At 47.0% G+C, this 19815-nt stretch overlaps 1 protein-coding gene across 1 annotated transcript in view; it reads left to right on the top strand.

Moving 5' to 3' along the window:
* The window catches only part of LOC310780943 (sodium- and chloride-dependent taurine transporter-like), a 36992-nt gene continuing 17177 nt past the window's right edge, over positions 1 to 19815 (top strand). Inside the window, exons 1-3 of the mRNA XM_083641469.1 lie at positions 1 to 84; positions 14064 to 14293; positions 14415 to 14549. Coding sequence (XP_083497595.1) covers positions 14065 to 14293; positions 14415 to 14549 — 364 coding nt within the window. The 5' untranslated portion in view covers positions 1 to 84; position 14064. The remainder of the gene's footprint in view (positions 85 to 14063; positions 14294 to 14414; positions 14550 to 19815) is intronic.

The raw sequence follows: 19815 nt of genomic DNA, 5'->3' as shown, positions 1-19815 counted from the left end.
GAAAAATATCTCCATGAAATTATTCCATTCAGCGTTCAGCAGCGTACAAAATAAGGAACAACAGGCAGCTCAATAAGTTGACAGGTAATCATCTTTACGTATCGCTTTACTGTAGGCTATTGTTTTATTTGAAAACTACAAAATATAGCGTTATGATAGAGAATATTGTGGTTTTAATTGATCGTGTCAGCCGCGTGATTTGAACAGAATATGTAGTCAATCAATCCCTTTTTGCTATGCTTTGGGTAGTGTAAGGTTGGACAGTTTGTGGCATGCTGATTAATTTAATTGACTTTATCACTCTTTCTTTGAAGTGATGCTGTGTCCGAACTGACGCGTCTTGCATTATGACTGAAAACGGTTGAATTCCGTTTTCGCCTACTTTGAAAACAACTGAAGTAACGTTAGGCTACATATTTTTTATTGACTTATTTATTGTATTTTTTTGCTGTGATAACAGTGCAGCTTTGGCATTGAAACTCCATTTCCTCCAGATAGAGGGCTGCGATTCGTCTTCCTGTTCCTGATCATTTGGGCTGGTTCACTGTCGGGCTTGATTGACATTTTTTCTGATGTATGCAAATGGTTGGTCTGGATTATTTATTGTCTTCTATCTCGTCTCTCTCGTTCTCCCTCTCCCACGTGTCTGTTCCGATGCCCAATTAATGAATGTGTCTGTCCCATCGACGGTCTGTCCATGTTTAAGGATGGGGACCGTAGGCCCAGGAGGATGGGAGTCAGCTGGACTAGTTTATATGAGCGCTTAAGAGGTTATTTTATGCTTAGTTGCACATACTTGCCCATCCTGATTGATCAAGGCATGTCCTTTAAAACCCCCACATCTGCCCTTTAGGTGAAACCAGAATGTCGCGAAAGCGCGCTTGATCTGATGAGTGGGCGTGGTCTATTCTGGCTCCAGAGATTCCAAAACTGGGTGCCGCCCCCAGAGGTCAGAGGGGGCTTCCTGGGGGGTCCCAGAAGGCATCATGGTGATTGATCATAGGTTTCACCCTCCCAGCTCTTGTCACCTCACCTATTATTTAGCCTACATTGTTCAAGCCTGAAACCATTATAGACTGTATAAAACATATGGACAGAGTCACTGTGACGGCGTTTTGAACACGCTGCCTTCAATATGAGTTGGGGAGTCGTGCACACGACATCGGGAACTCTGAGCTTTCAGAAATATTCCACTTAATACCAAGTCGTGAATACCACCTGAGGGGACTTATGTCATAAACGCGCTAAACACGACCCCATTTGAAGGCAGCAATAGACCGTATAAAAATATGGACGGAGTCACGTGACATCGCCCATTGGTTTGTGGACACGCGTTTTGAAGCCTCTAGTTTGGCGTTTAGGCCGCCGCCATCTTGATCTTGCACAAGATGATGAGATCATGGGTTTTCCCACAGAGCCGCAGCTCCGCCCGCTATTGGTCCATAATCGGCAAGCTGCGCGATCACCATTATGTTTAATCCTGTTGTAAAGTTGGGCATTTTATCATGGGGGTGAATGGGGAACGACTCCCTTTTTGGAGCCAGCCTCAAGTGGCTATTCAGGGAACTGCTCACTTCATCTGTCCAAGCCTGAGCTTGCCGCTTGGCTGAAACCCTATTGTTTTTGTGCTGGTGTATTATTATTATTTTCCTGCCGCTTTGGTGCAAATTCCCGGGCCGCGTGAGTTGGTAGCCTACATTGCAGTGACATCAAATTTGGCCCAATGACAGATATTTGTAACCATTACTAGCTCTAGAAATATTTAGGCTACCCAATCAGCCTGATGGGGATGCTATCATTAAAGGCCATGAAATCTTACACACAAGTCCAGATCAATGTGTCAATACAAAAGACTGTATAATAAATATGGACGTAGCTACTGTGATGTCACCCATTGGTTTTTGGACTCCCATTTTGAAGCCTCGAGGTTGGCATTTTCACCGTCGCCATCTTGGCTATTTGGAGCCAGAAGTGACTTGGACAAGAAGAGTCGCAGTGTGGCCTGCTATTGGTCTGTGAACGGCAAGCTGTGTGATCACTGGACAGGCGACCTGTCAATCATGCCCCAAAAAGTGAATGGAAGTGAAAAAATATTAGTTGTTAGATTAGTCATCAAAAGGAGATCACATAGAATTAATTAATTAATAAATCCCTCTTCAGACTGACCTTTTTTGTGTATTGGTGTAGTCTGAAGTATGTCAAACAACAGTCTAAGCCTTTTAGCAGGACGCTTAGCAGCTAAAGGCTAGCTGAGTCCATGCCCACCCATGCTGACTGCCGCTACTTCATAAGTTCATAGTTCATAATGTTTTATAAACAAATAAAACGAATTCACTCAAACACGTGTACCGTTACTCACACTTGATTGAAAATTAGGAGAGAAGTGTACAAAGTTTCATGTTGATAACGGCCTCAATGAGCTCCGCAGACCACCGGGTGCGTTTGTTTTGTGTCCCCGCCGCATGCCAGTGTGAATTCCCCCATGTTAGAAACAATGTTGTTGGCACAAAGGGCCCCGCCCAGCCATAAAACTAGAGACTAATACGAAGCCTCACGCTAGTCGGCTGTGCAATGGAGTGGGGAGAGCAGGAAAGAATTCCACCCAAACCTAGTCTGCAAAAAAAAAAAAAACGATCAAAATTCCACATGATCGAATTGATTCCTTAACGATCAATTATCGATTTTCGATTATTGATGAAAATCATCCCTGTGATCCCCCTGCAACCTGAGACATTCCCTGCTGCAATGTCTCAGGTTCGTCCCTGAGTCATTCGGTGCTGGGCGCACGCAACGATGTCTAAAGTCGTTCCCTCGCCCCGCCCCCCCCCCCCCCCCTTTTCTTTTTCCTCTGGCAGGATTCCGCCTCCCAGAGTAGATACATGCATGTCCTGTTCCCAGACATACGCTCAAGTTGCCTCGGGAGCAAAAACCTCTGCCCTAGAGACGCAGCGGCAGGGTTATTTGCCCATATTATCACATGTCTATGCAAAACACCCACATGCACTACCTCCTCAGGGGCACGCCCTCTAGGGCAGGGTGACCGAGTACCTGGAAACAAACGCCCCCTCGGGGCATCTCACTAGAAGAGCCGCAGGAATGAGTCCGGAAGTATACTTCTACTTCTAGTCTATGGGATTTAACATGGGGGGTTTCACCTAAATGCATAAAATAAGGTCTGTGGTTAACAAAAGTTTACGGGAACTGGGTTCTGCATGATAACCTTCACAAACGTGAATAACTTTGATGACTTTTGGAACGTAAATGCGTGTTTTTTTTAACACGATTTTTTATAAAACGCTTCAAAAGGCATACGAGTTATCCACGTTTGTGAAGAATATCATGCTGAACCCAAATTTGCATTCCCATGAACTTTTGTTAACCACAGACCTTATTTTTTGCATTTAAGTGAAATCCCCATTCTAAAACCCCATAGACTTTTCCACTGAAGAACCAAATGGCGGCGATTTCTGGATAAAGCCTAGAAAAACACATCATCCCTGTGGTGCTCTCTTGGGAACAGGGCGATGCATGCGTACAGGCTGTTCAGGTCACCCTTCTCCGGTGAAGGAAGTGGCCACCTCAACCCCACATCATATGGTCTGCAGGCTGATGGTGACCCCTGCGTTTTGAGTGTCGCAGTGAGCATTCACCACATCGATTGCTCCGCCAATTATCCAATAGGGGAAGCCGAGAGAGGGCTGAGCTGAATGTAAAATGAAACGATAGATTTGGAGTCATCTCTACTTTCATGAAATCAGCGAGGCCCGCTCTTGGCATGCGGCTCCCTGCTCCTCTAGGGGAAGAATACCCTTAGGAGTCGGCTGTTGGGTGAAGCGCCCTTATATAGAGACAGTCCGCATGTCTGGGAACGCCCACAAAATGTTAAACGGCTGGCGCGCGAGTGGGGTAAAACCTGACGATATATCTCATGGGCTGACTCACCAAAAGACGGTGCTGCGGCTCTAAACTACATGTTTGGGGATTCTAGAGCAGAACACAAGACGTCTGCTCAGATGTGCGTTTACTGCGGTGGTTAAATCCCCGATCGAGTCTGCCTGGGCTGGGCTATCAGCTAAATTCTAACTTTGCTGAATGGATAGAACAGGGGTTTTTACCCCTCCCTGACCACGCCCCCAGCCAGGCTGAGCCAGCTAAACCAGCGTCTATTGTGGGCGTTCCTAGAGCCTGTATGGGCGTTCCCAGACATGCGGACTGTCTCTATAGGGGTTGCCGGAGTAGCCTATATGGGTAGGCATGGGGCTAATGAGAAACGTCTTCAGTCGATACACTCACGTGAGGGATCTTATCCAATAGGCGAAGCCAAGAGAGGGCCCCCGCTGATTTCATGAAACTAGAGATTACTCCAAAATCTATCGTTTGTTTGATCTTATATATCAGTAAGATTCAAGTTGTCGGTCATAACCTATTCATAGACTTTAAAAAACATTCCATCTCTGAGATTGGGTCTCTGCCAAAAGGAATTCAGCGTTGTTGTTGTTTGTTTGTTTTGTCTATTCATTCATTTCATAAATCAATTTGTACATGGAGTGCCCGGCAGTGTGCCGGCCGGGGACCGACGGAACATTATGTCATTTTATTCAGATGATTCATTGTGGGGGGAAACATGTGGCCGGCGTGCGTTGTGGACATGTGCATTGTTTTGGACACGTGAGAATTGTTACAGTAACCATTCATTCCACAATAATGTGCCACAGCTGGACTGTGGTTTTTAGTCACTAGATCACGAGAACCGCTGGCCGGCTACAATGTTACATCCTGGACCCGCTCTTGTGTTTATTCCCTTTTAAGACACACACACACACACACACACGCGCACACACGCACGCACGCGCACACACGCACAGACATACACACACACACACAGACATACACAGACATACACACTCAATATATAATTTAACAAGCATATGTAGTGGAACAAATACTTCTCTTTTTACATCCATCCATCTTCAACCACTTATCGTAGCAGTGCAGTACACGCACGCACGCACGCACGCACGCACACGCATGCACACACACACATACACACACACACACACACACACACACAAAGAATGTCCCTCCCATCCCTCAACACACTTAACTCCACAGAGGTTTTCCCTTTAAATGTACCCTTCTTAGAGGCATATAGATTGCAGAGCCAAGACAAACAGTCCAAATCCATAAATCGTTAAAATTACATAATCTTGTAATTGTGCTGTTACCCAGCGAAGCGCTTTAGGCATGGGGCCTGGGTAAGGAGGAGACGTTTATAGTAGAAAACACAGTTGAGCCAATAAACACAACGCTTTGGACAGAATTTAGTCAGAAGAAGTAGAAGTGGGGAACAATGTTTTATTCATAGTCAAAATATGCAGACAAGATCCTCAATCCATATCCAATCCAGATGTAACAGCAAGAGGCGCGCGCGTCTATTTTTAGGAATCATTTTTTGTGGCAGGTTTTGGCTGTTGCTGCTGCTGTGAAAGAACTCTTTGTCAGTTGTCTGGGATGTGAACAAACACAGCGAAGGTGTCAGTCTTTTAACAGCCATGCTGTTGTTATATTGATGTATATTGGCTTTGACTTGATGGTAGGATTCACAGTAAGTACACTCATCTGCCCCTCTCTCTGCCAGCGTGCAACACAGCCCAAATCCCACGGCAACTCGCGCGGCAAAGCTTTTTAGACGGTCTCCCGTCAAATATGACATCACGGTGCGATGCTGACCAAAAATAATTATGGATGATGACATCATGTCAAGTTAAGAGGTGTCAAAGGTATCTGTGTGAGCGCGCGATTAAGAGACGGCTTGTCACTTGTCACTCGCTCAGCCTGACCCCCGTCCCCTATTTAACTCTGCAAATCCTCTAGACAAGTTGAACACTTTTTAATAGACTTTGCCTTTGTGTCCAGCCACTGTGGCCTGGTTTTACAGTATCTAAACAGCCCCGTTGGAGAACAGCGGGGGAAGACACATTGCCTTATTAGGCGTTGTTATAGTGGGGGGTGGGGGGGGGGGGAGATACTGTACGAGTTTACATTTCCCAGACAGACAGCTCCCCCCCACGTGTGGCGTCCGAACGGAGGACAAACGCTGTCCTCCAAATGTCCCTCTTGAACGCGTCCCTGGTTCGGCGTGCGCGCCAGCAATTAACCACAGTGGATTCATACGTAAAAATAGTTCCCACGGACTCGTTTGGAAGTAGCGCCGTGACGCCAATTGACACACGAGTCACAAGAGGCTGATTATGAAGCCCGCTGCCGCTTCGCATTCTAGTGCGATGTTGAGTTTGTGAACGCAATCAAAACAGTGAAACTCTGTAGGGCTACGAACGCACCCCCTAATCAAAACAGTGAAACTCTGTAGGGCTACTAACTCACTCGCTAATCAAAACAGTGAAACTCTGTAGGGCTACTAACTCACTCCCTAATCAAAACAGTGAAACTCTGTAGGGCTACTAACCCACTCCCTAATCAAAACAGTGAAACTCTGTAGGGCTACTAACTCACTCCCTAATCAAAACAGTGAAACTCTGTAGGGCTACTAACTCACTCCCTAATCAAAACAGTGAAACTCTGTAGGGCTACTAACTCACTCCCTAATCAAAACAGTGAAACTCTGTAGGGCTACTAACTCACTCCCTAATCAAAACAGTGAAACTCTGTAGGGCTACTAACTCACTCCCTAATCAAAACAGTGAAACTCTGTAGGGCTACTAACGCACTCCCTAATCAAAACAGTGAAACTCTGTAGGGCTACTAACTCACTCCCTAATCAAAACAGTGAAACTCTGTAGGGCTACTAACTCACTCCCTAATCAAAACAGTGAAACTCTGTAGGGCTACTAACGCACTCCCTAATCAAAACAGTGAAACTCTGTAGGGCTACTAACTCACTCCCTAATCAAAACAGTGAAACTCTGTAGGGCTACTAACTCACTCCCTAATAAAAGCAGTGAAACTCTGTAGGGCTACTAACTCACTCCCTAATCAAAACAGTGAAACTCTGTAGGGCTACTAACGCACCCCCTAATCAAAACAGTGAAACTCTGTAGGGCTACTAACTCACTCCCTAATCAAAACAGTGAAACTCTGTAGGGCTACTAACTCACTCCCTAATCAAAACAGTGAAACTCTGTAGGGCTACTAACTCACTCCCTAATCGAAACAGTGAAACTCTGTAGGGCGAATAACTCACTCGCTAATCAAAACAGTGAAACTCTGTAGGGCTACTAACTCACTCCCCAATCAAAACAGTGAAACTCTGTAGGGCTACTAACTCACTCCCCAATCAAAACAGTGAAACTCTGTAGGGCTACTAACTCACTCCCTAATCAAAACAGGGAAACTCTGTAGGGCTACTAACTCACTCCCTAATCAAAACAGTGAAACTCTGTAGGGCTACTAACTCACTCCCTAATCGAAACAGTGAAACTCTGTAGGGCGAATAACTCACTCGCTAATCAAAACAGTGAAACTCTGTAGGGCTACTAACTCACTCCCCAATCAAAACAGTGAAACTCTGTAGGGCTACTAACTCACTCCCCAATCAAAACAGTGAAACTCTGTAGGGCTACTAACTCACTCCCTAATCAAAACAGGGAAACTCTGTAGGGCTACTAACTCACTCCCTAATCAAAACAGTGAAACTCTGTAGGGCTACTAACTCACCCCCTAATCAAAACAGTGAAACTCTGTAGGGCTACTAACTCACCCCCTAATCAAAACAGTGAAACTCTGTAGGGCTACTAACTCACCCCCTAATCAAAACAGTGAAACTCTGTAGGGCTACTAACTCACTCCCTAATCAAAACAGTGAAACTCTGTAGGGCTACTAACTCACTCCCTAATCAAAACAGTGAAACTCTGTAGGGCTACTAACTCACTCCCTAATCAAAACAGTGAAACTCTGTAGGGCTACTAACTCACTCCCTAATCAAAACAGTGAAACTGTAGGGCTACTAACTCACTCCCTAATCAAAACAGTGAAACTCTGTAGGGCTACTAACTCACCCCCTAATCAAAACAGTGAAACTCTGTAGGGCTACTAACTCACCCCCTAATCAAAACAGTGAAACTCTGTAGGGCTACTAACTCACTCCCTAATCAAAACAGTGAAACTCTGTAGGGCTACTAACTCACTCCCTAATCAAAACAGTGAAACTCTGTAGGGCTACTAACTCACTCCTGACTGCGCTTCATCCACTTGAGCCAGGTCATGATTTAAGACAGACAGCTCCCCCCCAGATCCCCCCCCCCCCCCCCCAACTCATGTTTCTCATGTTTGGGCCAGCCCACACTTTCTCTCTGGCTCTGCCTTGTCTTTGTTTCTGCAATCTGCAATATGAATTAGAGGTGTGTGTGTGTGTGTGTGTGTGTGTGTGTGTGTGTGTGTGTGTGTGTGTGTGTGTGTGTGTGTGTGTGTGTGTGTGTGTGTGTGTGTGTGTGTGTGAGAGAGAGAGAGAGAGGGAGGGAGGGAGAGAGACAGACACACACAGAGGGCATTGCACTCGCCCCCAGTCCCTCCCTGGCTGTGTGTAGGTTTGTGGGCAGGCAGTTAGTGGGAAGTGGAAATTTACAGTCCCCCACGTTAGTATCTGAGTTGTCTGTCACTGTGCGGCTGTGCCCAATCTCCACATAGGATTTAATTGTCTTTAGCCGGGGGGGGCGGGGCCAGTCTCTACATGTCAGCTCCACTTCTTCTCAACTGTGTTGGCATAAAGGCATTCAGGACAGAGGCATGGTGACAGCTGAGAGAGAGGCACCCTATACATAGTCGCAAAGCCATGAAGGACATGTAAGTTTTCTCAATTTGCTTCGCTTGAAATTTAGAAAGTGATATTTCTCCATGTCTGCTGCTGCATGTGTGTATCGTGGTTTTTTTCCCCCTCCTTGAGTGGATTTAGAAATTGTTATAAGCAGTTTAGTGTCTTGGGTCTATTCATGAGTTAACGTTCATTCAGGAAGACTGTGCTGTTTGGATGGGATCCAGTACTGCACACTTTTCTGTTTTGATGTTGCTGTTTGTGGTTCATATCGGCAGGAGGTCTTCAGTGAGTGAGTTAAAGAGTTGATTCAGGAGGTATTCAGTATAAACAGTGGGGTGAGTTAAAGAGTTGATTCAGGAGGTATTCAGTATAAACAGTGGGGTGAGTTAAAGAGTTGATTCAGGAGGTCTTCAGTATAAACAGTTGGGGTGAGTTAAAGAGTTGATTCAGGAGTCTTCAGTATAAACAGTTGGGGTGAGTTAAAGAGTTGATTCAGGAGGTCTTCAGTATAAACAGTGGGAGTGAGTTAAAGAGTTGATTCAGGAGGTCTTCAGTATAAACAGTGGGTTGAGTTAAAGAGTTGATTCAGGAGGTCTTCAGTATAAACAGTGGGGTGAGTTAAAGAGTTGATTCAGGAGGTCTTCAGTATAAACAGCGGGTTGAGTTAAAGAGTTGATTCAGGAGGTCTTCAGTATAAACAGTGGGTTGAGTTAAAGAGTTGATTCAGGAGGTCTTCAGTATAAACAGCGGGTTGAGTTAAAGAGTTGATTCAGGAGGTCTTCAGTATAAACAGTGGGTTGAGTTAAAGAGTTGATTCAGGAGGTCTTCAGTATAAACAGTGGGTTGAGTTAAAGAGTTGATTCAGGAGTCTTCAGTATAAACAGTGGGGTGAGTTAAAGAGTTGATTCAGGAGGTCTTCAGTATAAACAGTGGGGTGAGTTAAAGAGTTGATTCAGGAGGTCTTCAGTATAAACAGTGGGTTGAGTTAAAGAGTTGATTCAGGAGGTATTCAGTATAAACAGTGGGAGTGAGTTAAATAGTTGATTCAGGAGGTCTTCAGTATAAACAGTGGGTGTGAGTTAAATAGTTGATTCAGGAGGTCTTCAGTATAAACAGTGGGAGTGAGTTAAAGAGTTGATTGAATCAGGCTGATAGTTAAAGAGTTGATTGAATCAGGCTGATAGCAGCAGCAGGTACTGTTGTCTTGTGATGCTGTTGTTTTTAAGCGAGAGATAATTTATGGTCAAGGGTGTCTGGGTCACATGGCTGCCTGATCCCAAGGACTGTTTGCCTTAAAGTCTTATCCGACGGCCTTCCAGCAGCCAGCAGGTGAAAGCACACTGAGTAAACAACAGAGAGGGGGAGAGCGAGATAGAGAGAGAGAGACAGAGACAGACAGAGAGAGAGAGAGAGAGAGAGAGAGAGCTGATCCAGTTATGTAATGAGGTTTGAGAGTGGAAAGCGGTTCAAGTTGACTCGTCATGCATAGCAGAGTGAGAGGAAACCCAGAGAAAGATAGAACAAAGTGTGCACGAAAAGGGAGAGAGCCGAGTACCGAGGGAGGAGGAGGAGTGGGAGAGTCCACATCCACTACTGGACTGTACTTGAATTAGGAAGAGCGAGAGAATTCATTTAGATATGGCAACATTTTCAACAACGTGTTGTTGTTGTTTTGGGGTGAAATATTTCATCTGGTTTTGTGTGATGCTTGCTGGGAGGAGTGCCAGCGCCCGAATGTTTGATTGCTGCAGCGATTGTTACTTTGTATTCAGTTTGTGTTATTATCATCCTAATAATGTGCACATATTTTCTTCCGTAGAATAGATCGTTTCATTTCTTTGTTACAAATCAAAAATAATAAGTGCCGTTATCGGTCCTCCTCACGGGTTAAAAAATGCTACACTTTCGATTGGTTCAACGAGAAGCACAATGCAAATTTCTTTCGGAGCCGGCAAGGAGCACAAGGGAAGTCTTTGATGTTCTCCTGCCAACGACTTCTCTCTCTCTCTGAACCCGCCTCAAAAGAAGAGGAAATGTTTCCCCCGCTTAATTACATAGCGTACAATTAATCACGGCGTTTTTATTCGCCTCGTGTTATTCACAGCCATTCATTATATGCCAAGCAGGAAGCTTAAATCACGTTGGGGTCTGGACATGTCGACAAGTCGTTTCGCGCACGCAAGTTATTCCTGCCCTAGTACGGGTCGAGTTCTCCTGCTCCTCTCTCCGGGGCGGCTCGCTCACGCTGAGGGAAACGGGATACCTAAGTCAGTGATAACAACAAATCCTGTGTTTCTTGGAAAGGCGCTTTACAGTACAAACACGCGGGTGAACCTAAGCTCTGGTATCTTTCCGGAGCACAGCCAAAAGGCTTTGGGAATGCAGAGGGGGATCTCTTCTCTCCAAAGCTGGATTACATTTGGCCCAGGCGTTGCTGCTGATACTGGTAGTGTACAGTAGAGAACGTTGTATAACGTTTCAAAACTTTCCTTCACGTTCAGGAGACGTCTCACAAAAGGCCCTTTCCTCTTCCCTCACTGACAATGAGCCTCCCGCTGAGCAGTTGGACATTTTGCGAAGTCCAACCCTGAGAAAACAACCGTGATGCAGGTCTAGTTTTGCAATGTTAACAAAACCACAGGTTTGGACTTTGTAAGCTGTTGTCAGACCAGGCTGATTTTTGTGAATTTTCAGCAGCACTGTTTTTTTCTTTCAACTTGATGTTTTATTGAGCAAGTTTCATACAAACACACCTTCCAGTTGTTACATTTCTTATTTTCTTTTAGTTCTTCCAAATAAGAATCCATAAATTGCAATCTGTGTAGATTTATTTGCCTCGTCTCCCCCAACCTTTCCCCAACTCCATCAACCGTCCATCCTCCTCTCTCGACATCCACTCTCTCCAGCCAACTTCATTTGGACAAAATGAAGATGATTTAGGCATAAAGCCAACAATATTCTATTCAGCCATAAAACCAGCATGAATTTGGGGCGGCAGGGTGTCGATAGTGAGCGAGGAAGGATCAAGCCTCTGACCTGCTGGAGTGCTGTCGAGCAAGACGGTGAACTGAGGGAGGCAAGCAAAGACGGAATAAAATAGATCATTCTGAATTCAGTTAAGGTGGACTGGACATCCCCCAACATAATTTGCTATATTGTTTGTTTTTATGACGTTCATTGTTACTAGGAGTTGTGCCTGATTAGTGACACAGGGTATCCGCAGAGTCTTGAAAAGTATTAAAAGTTGATCAATCAATTTAGGACAAATTAAGGCCCTTATCGCCATTTGACGAAGTATTACATTTTGTAGCTGATTGTGTTAAATAGTGCCCATGGGGCCATATATCATCTCATAACGATCGCAGCCCCCTGAATTTCATCAAAATCATATCGTGGCAGACTTGGGGGATTATCAGCAAATGTCGCATCGTTGCCCCCAGGAATCTATATAATATTGTGTCGTGATGAAACTTGTGATCTACTACACACCTGTGTCGCTCATGTGACGAAAGTGGCGTCGTGGTCTTAAAATAGATTGAAAAGGAAAGGTCTTAAAACATTTCGTAAAAGGTATTGAATTTAAGTTGGTACCATGTGATTATTTCAAAAAAATATATAGTTCTTTGGTTTTCAGGGCTCTTATGAATGGAGGCAGACAGAAAAACACACTACTGTGTTATGACCACAGTAGAAAGTTACATTCAAAGTTCAGACGTTTTGCTAGTGGACATAATAATTGATACATTGTAATGCAAAATGTGTCGTATTAACGCTGTGCGCTTGTTTCTGTTTCCTTGTTCGTAGCTGATACCGTGCCTCTGTGGGCATAATACGTTTCATTTTTGAATAGGCTTTTTGCTTTGCTACCTCAGCGTATATCACTTACCCGAATGTTTCTCTCGTCTGAGTGACCTCCATTCCTGAGTGCTGCAGATTAGCCAGATTAGCAGTGTAGCACTGTATGCACACAATGGTTCTGCAGCACGTAACACAATCAGGAGACAGCATTATCTCCCTAATGCTCCCTCCTATCTGCGTCTTATCCAGCTCACGTCTGTCTGTCTGTCTGTCTGTCTGTCTATCTGTCTGTCGCTCTGTCTGTCTGTCTGTCTGTCGCTCTGTCTGTCTGTCTGTCTGTCTGTCTGTCTGTCTGTCTGTCTGTTTGTCTGTCTGTCTGTCTGTCTGTCTGTCTGTCGCTCTGTCTGTCGCTCTGTCTGTCTGTCTGTCTATCTGTCTGTCGCTCTGTCTGTCTGTCTGTCTGTCGCTCTGTCTGTCTGTCTGTCTGTCTCTGTCTGTCTGTCTGTGTCTGTCTGTCTGTCTGTCTGTCTGTCTGTCTGTCTATGTCTGTCTGTCGCTCTGTCTGTCTGTCTGTGTCTGTCTGTCGCTCTGTCTGTCTGTCTGTCTGTCTGTGTCTGTCTGTCGCTCTGTCTGTCTGTCTGTCTGTCTGTCTGTGTCTGTCTGTCGCTCTGTCTGTCTGTCTGTCGCTCTGTCTGTCACTCGGTCTGTCTATCTGTCGCTCTGTCTGTCTGTCGCTCTGTCCGTCTGTCTGTTTGTCTGTCTGTCTGTCGCTCTGTCTGTCTGTCTGTCACTCGGTCTGTCTGTCGCTCTGTCTGTCTGTGTCTGTCTGTCTGTCGCTCTGTCTGTCTGTCGCTATGTCACTCTGTCTGTCTGTATGTCGCTCTGTCTGTCTGTCGCTCTGTCTGTCTGTCTGTCTGTCTGTCGCTCTGTCTGTCTGTCACTCGGTCTGTCTGTCGCTCTGTCTGTCTGTTTGTCTGTCGCTCTGTCCGTCTGTCTGTCTGTCTGTCGCTCTGTCGCTCTGTCTGTGTGTCGCTCTGTACGTCTGTCTGTCTGTCTGTCTGTTGCTCTGTCCATCTGTCGCTCTGTCTGTCTGTCTGTCTGTCTGTCTCCTTGGCTCAGTGGTTAGCGCTGTTGCCTCACAGCAAGAAGGTCCCGGGTTCGAACCCCGGTCCGTCCCAGGTCCTTTCTGTGTGGAGTTTGCATGTTCTCCCGGTGTTCGTGTGGGTTTTCTCCAGGTGCTCCGGTTTCCTCCCACCACCAAAAGACATGTATGTTAGGGTTCATACTCCTGTCAGTGCCCCTGACCAAGGCACTGGTGAAAGAACTGGACTTGGTCCCCGGGCGCTTCACCTGCTGCTGCCCACTGCTCCTATAGTTCTAGGAAGGTTCCTAAGTAGAGGATGGGTCAAATGGAGAGGATGAATTTCCCCATGCGGATAAATAAAGGATAACTTAACTTAACTACATGCCTCTCCTCCTCTCTGCCCTCCACAGCATGGCACAAAAAGAGAAGCTCCAATGCCTGAAGGATTTCCACAAAGACACCCTGAAGCCGTCACCGGGGAAGAGCCCCGGCACGCGGCCGGAGGACGAGGCCGAGGGCAAACCTCCACAGAGAGAGAAGTGGGCCAGCAAGCTGGACTTTGTCCTGTCCGTCGCTGGCGGCTTCGTGGGTTTAGGAAACGTCTGGCGCTTCCCCTACCTTTGCTATAAAAATGGTGGAGGTAAGCAGCAGATATATATAGAGTATTAGACCAGAATACGGTCAGTGTACCGGGGGGGGGGGGGGGGGTAAAGTGTTAACACTGTCTTGATGGGGTTTCTCTTTCTCTGTCCGTTACCCAGGTGCATTCCTCATCCCCTACTTCATCTTCCTGTTCGGGGGCGGGCTGCCGGTGTTCTTCCTGGAGGTGGCTTTGGGCCAGTACACCTCTGAGGGCGGGATCACCTGCTGGGCCAAGCTCTGCCCCATCTTCACTGGTCAGTCCACTCTACACACACACTCTGCCCCATCTTCACTGGTCAGTCCACATACACACACACGCTCTGCCCCATCTTCACTGGTCAGTCCACTCTACACACACACTCTGCCCCATCTTCACTGGTCAGTCCACTCTACACACACACTCTGCCCCATCTTCACTGGTCAGTCCACTCTACACACACACTCTGCCCCATATTCACTGGTCAGTCCACCTACACACACACTCTGCCCCATCTTCACTGGTCAGTCCACAACATACACACGCTCTGCCCCATCTTCACTGGTCAGTCCACAACATACACACGCTCTGCCCCATCTTCACTGGTCAGTCCACAACATACACACACTCTGCCCCATCTTCACTGGTCAGTCCACAACATACACACACTCTGCCCCATCTTCACTGGTCAGTCCACAACATACACACGCTCTGCCCCATATTCACTGGTCAGTCCACCTACACACACACTCTGCCCCATCTTCACTGGTCAGTCCACAACATACACACGCTCTGCCCCATCTTCACTGGTCAGTCCACAACATACACACGCTCTGTCCCATCTTCACTGGTCAGTCCACAACATACACACGCTCTGTCCCATATTCACTGGTCAGTCCACCTACACACACGCTCTGCCCCATCTTCACTGGTGGTCAGTCCACAACATACACACGCTCTGCCCCATCTTCACTGGTCAGTCCACAACATACACACGCTCTGTCCCATCTTCACTGGTCAGTCCACAACATACACACACGCTCTGCCCCATCTTCACTGGTCAGTCCACAACATACACACGGCACACGCTCTGCCCCATCTTCACTGGTCAGTCCACATACACACACACGCTCTGCCCCATCTTCACTGGTCAGTCCACAACATACACACGCTCTGCCCCATCTTCACTGGTCAGTCCACTCTACACACACACGCTCTGCCCCATCTTCACTGGTCAGTCCACTCTACACACACGCTCTGCCCCATCTTCACTGGTCAGTCCACATACACACACTCTGCCCCATCTTCACTGGTCAGTCCACAACATACACACGCTCTGCCCCATCTTCACTGGTCAGTCCACTCTACACACACGCTCTGCCCCATCTTCACTGGTCAGTCCACAACATACACACACGCTCTGCCCCATCTTCACTGGTCAGTCCACAACATACACACACGCTCTGCCCCATCTTCACTGGTCAGTCCACAACATACACACACGCTCTGCCCCATCTTCACTGGTCAGTCCACAACATACACACACGCTTTGCCCCATCTTCACTGGTCAGTCCACAACATACACACACGCTTTGCCCCATCTTCACTGGTCAGTCCACGTCAATGGTCCACATACACGAGCGCTGTGTGTAAGCAGATTTTTTTCCCTCCCAGGATGGGAGTTGGGTTTAGGCATGAGGGCTAGGGCGATTGGTTAGGGTTAGACTAAAATATTAGGGTAAGCCAATCAGGCAAAGTAGGGCGGGACATGCGTTCGCCATCCTGGGGGTGGGTGGGGGCGGGGTATGCTCACACACACTAAGCAGGGTTTCCCATCTCTGCATCACAGCACCCGTCTTCCCCACCAAGGAGTATTGAATATCTGGCCTTGCTGGTCTCTGCAGAACTTCTGCCGTGATGACCCGTCCTGATTTTCTGCCTGCTCCGGTCCAACACTCAGTTGCCAGACATGATGTTCTGCTGAGGTTTTAATTGGACCACCCTTGACTTCATTAGGCTGCTGTGTGTTGTGTAAAAAGACAGAATACTCAGCACAGCTGAGGAGGAACATTTAGCACCTCCAAACGGACCATGTTGGAGCAGAGAGCAGCACCTCATGGAGGATGAATGGAATGAGTATATTTAGATTTAAATACCAACAACTGGCTTCAAATAGGGCACACACACACACACACACACACACACACACACACACAAACGGATAAACATATGCACACGCATGCTTGAAAAGCGCACACAAAAACATTTACGTTATTCTTGCGCTCGCAGAATCTGGGTGTGTAACAGATTGCCGAGTTCTTGGTTGCCATGGAAACAGACAAGGGGGGGGGGGAAATCACCTAACTCAAGTTGCCTAGCGATGGATACAGTCGCATGCAGGCCGGTCTGCATAAAGGGGCAGACATCTTTGAGAACACGATGCCCTTTGTTTGACTTGGCGCCGCGGTGTGGATCCGCCTACTTTGTTTACTTCAACTTTTCTCATAGGATCTTGTTAGAGATGTGCAGAATGTACAGAAAATGACCATAACTAAGAGATCACACCAGCCCGCCATGTAAAACGACTGTGGGGCCAGGGGCGTAACGTGCGGGGGGCCAATGTGGGCCGGGGGCCCCGGCCTCCTTGCTGGTCTCAACTAACCACACACCTATAAACTTCTGTGACTGCATCTTGCATGGATTTGCTGCTATCAAAAGCCCCTTTTACACAGCCTGTGAAAGCTGCCATCGTTGCGGCGTCATTACGCCTCACCTCTCCTGTTTAAAAGTCACGAGGACGGAACGACGAGTCCATTTTGTTACGTCTTTCGTTCCGGCAGTGGAGGTGGTATCAGCCCCGAATCAATGTCTAGTTTGAAAGGATAACTCACGGGAAGGCGGATGGAAGAGTGGAATCGGTGCACGTTCCCTTCTGACAAACAACTACCGTTATAGTATTCCTGTCCATTATAGCCTACTAAATAGCCTATATCCCAACAAATCCACAACTCCATATAGGAATAGAGACACTGCGTAACGCGTCATCATTCAGAAACCACGCCCAAGACGGGGGAAAACGGAAACCCACCCTTCAATCCAATGGCGTTCTCCTATGTCACGTGCATGGTTGCGTGTTGCACAAAAGGATCGTATATACGGAAGATGAACACTCCAACTTACTTCTTGACAGCTAGATCCACATTTTTCTTCTCGCCAATTCTCAATGGCTTCCTTGTTTTGCTCGGGAGTACAAAAAAACTTTAACTGGCGATTTTTTACATTTGTTGTCTGCGTGCGCAGCCCCACCACACAACAGCTTTTAGCTATGTTTAATTCAAGGTAAATGACGCTGGTGTGTGGAAATGAACAGAGCTTTTCCCCCATGATGGGCGTGGCCTATTTCATGCAGTGTCTCTATATTATAATAGATTTGACGTTACGGCCGTCACAGCAATAAAAAGGGGAAAGGCATAAGTGAAAGTAAAAAAGTAGCCTCTATACCATCCATGACTGCAACAGGGGCGCCAGGAGGAACGCTCCGCGTGTTTATTTTAGCGTGCGTCTGCATCGGTGGCGAGTCGTGGTCTGAGGATTCCCTCTCTTGTCAGTCTCTCCTCAAAACAATCCACAATCCAGCAGGTAGGCTTTTTTTTGCGTGCGTCTGATAAATCCCTCTGTAAGTCATAGGTGAGGATATCCCCTCTGATCAGCGCTAGTTCACATCTCCATGGCAACGATAGAACGTCATACGAATGCCAGAATGCGTCCTCGCGCTGTGTAAAAACTCATTGCGGGCCTTCGTAACAGTAATATTGCGGGATCTCTGTGTAAAAGTGGCTACAGACGGACACACACCTACTGGCAAAGCACTCAAAACCGCTTCTGTGGGCGTTCCCCACTACAATAGGTGTCTCCAGGAACACATTTTGCCTTGATGACACACCAAGCCCCCAGGAATAGCGCTGGGCTGTGAAGCCATTTGAACATGGTGACGAAGCTCTGTATTGCAAGTCACGTGACGCCATGCAGCCCAGAAAGGAAAATTCCCATCCACCTGCATGGGGACCCCGGCAGCTGTTAAACCCAGGGGGATTTTTTCCGGGTGTCACTCAAAGTATAAAACTTTTAATTATCAAATCATTTTTTATGGGGCATTTTTTCTTCAGAAGCCACTAAGAGCCGTATACGGGTGTATTTTTGTATTTTATCTACATCCATGGGTGGGAAACGTCATGGAATACGTCATGTCACACATGCGCACTTCGCCTTGGGCCGCCTGGTCAGGAAGTAAAACCAGGAAGTAAAAACCCCCCATGATGACTTCATGCGCCAGTGAGCAGCCTCCGTCCGAATGCATGGGTGGGCGTGGCTCGTCCCCTATCCAGTTCTTTTAATACATCCATGTGACACACACACACAGACTCACACGAGTAGCTATGGGTTTCGTTTCGTATTCGTACGTTTTGTACCGGTGCTAAAATGATACTTTTAAAACTGTACCAGTGCCTGAACCGCTACTTTTTTCTTTTGAATTTTTTAAAGCAGATTTAAAGTGGATTTCTAATAGGATTTCAAGTGGCGTGCCTCAAACGCTAATGTTAGTTAAAGGTGCGTGCGGCGCCTGTTTCCAACCACCGGAGGGGGGATATTTCACTCAGCAGCTCGAGGCACGGCACCTAAATGAGTCACCTAAATCGGCATTGCAATTCGGTACCGGTAGTACCGGTTGTAAAGGTACCGGACAGGTACCATAGTGGTACCGGGGGTTTGGTACCCAACCCTACTCACAAGATGTAAACAATACCAGCCGCACTGTTGCTGCTGATGAAAATAAACATAATATATATATATATATATATATACACACACTATATCAGCTAAATGTTATTTTGATACCATAAGATACTGTAGTGTGCTGCTGCCAGTTCAGCGCTGCAGGTAAGACGGACAGCTGAAGACGTGTAAAGTTGTGCCGCGCCCCCAACAGCTGCCGAGACGGTCAACTCCTTCATGTTCACGCCACACCTCCTCACACGAGGAGAGAGGAGGAAACGACCCGGCAGCAGCTGAAGACAAGGACCGGGCGGCACCAGATCTCCAGCAGTTGCTGACGTTCTCCGCTATTCAAGGAACGCTCGGGCTGACCATGTGTCCATCTGGCAGACGGTTCACACAGAGACAGCGTGACTTCCCTCTCCACACATAAAGCTCTCTCACACACTCATTCAGTCGCACGCGCGCACACGCACACACACACACACACACACACACACACACACACACACACACACACACACACCCTGCCCTGTCACAGGATTGACTTGTCTATCTGTTTGCATGTGGATTGGAATGTGGGGATGAGGAGGGGGGAGAAGGGGGGAGGTTGACGGAGGTGACCAGTTTAAAAATACTCATGAGCAGTGGAAGAGTACCGGGGATTTCTGTGTCCAGGTTGGGACCAAAGTCATCTAAAAATAGCATACAAACACTAAGGTCATTGTGAGCGAAGAGAGCAGGCTCCAGCTAGGGAAGTTTCCCCCTTA

Source organism: Poromitra crassiceps, assembly GCF_964638095.1.
Source record: "Poromitra crassiceps genome assembly, chromosome: 8".
Lineage (NCBI taxonomy): Eukaryota > Metazoa > Chordata > Actinopteri > Beryciformes > Melamphaidae > Poromitra > Poromitra crassiceps.
Note: the sequence above shows the minus strand (reverse complement) of the source record. Positions and strands in the feature narration are given on the sequence as shown.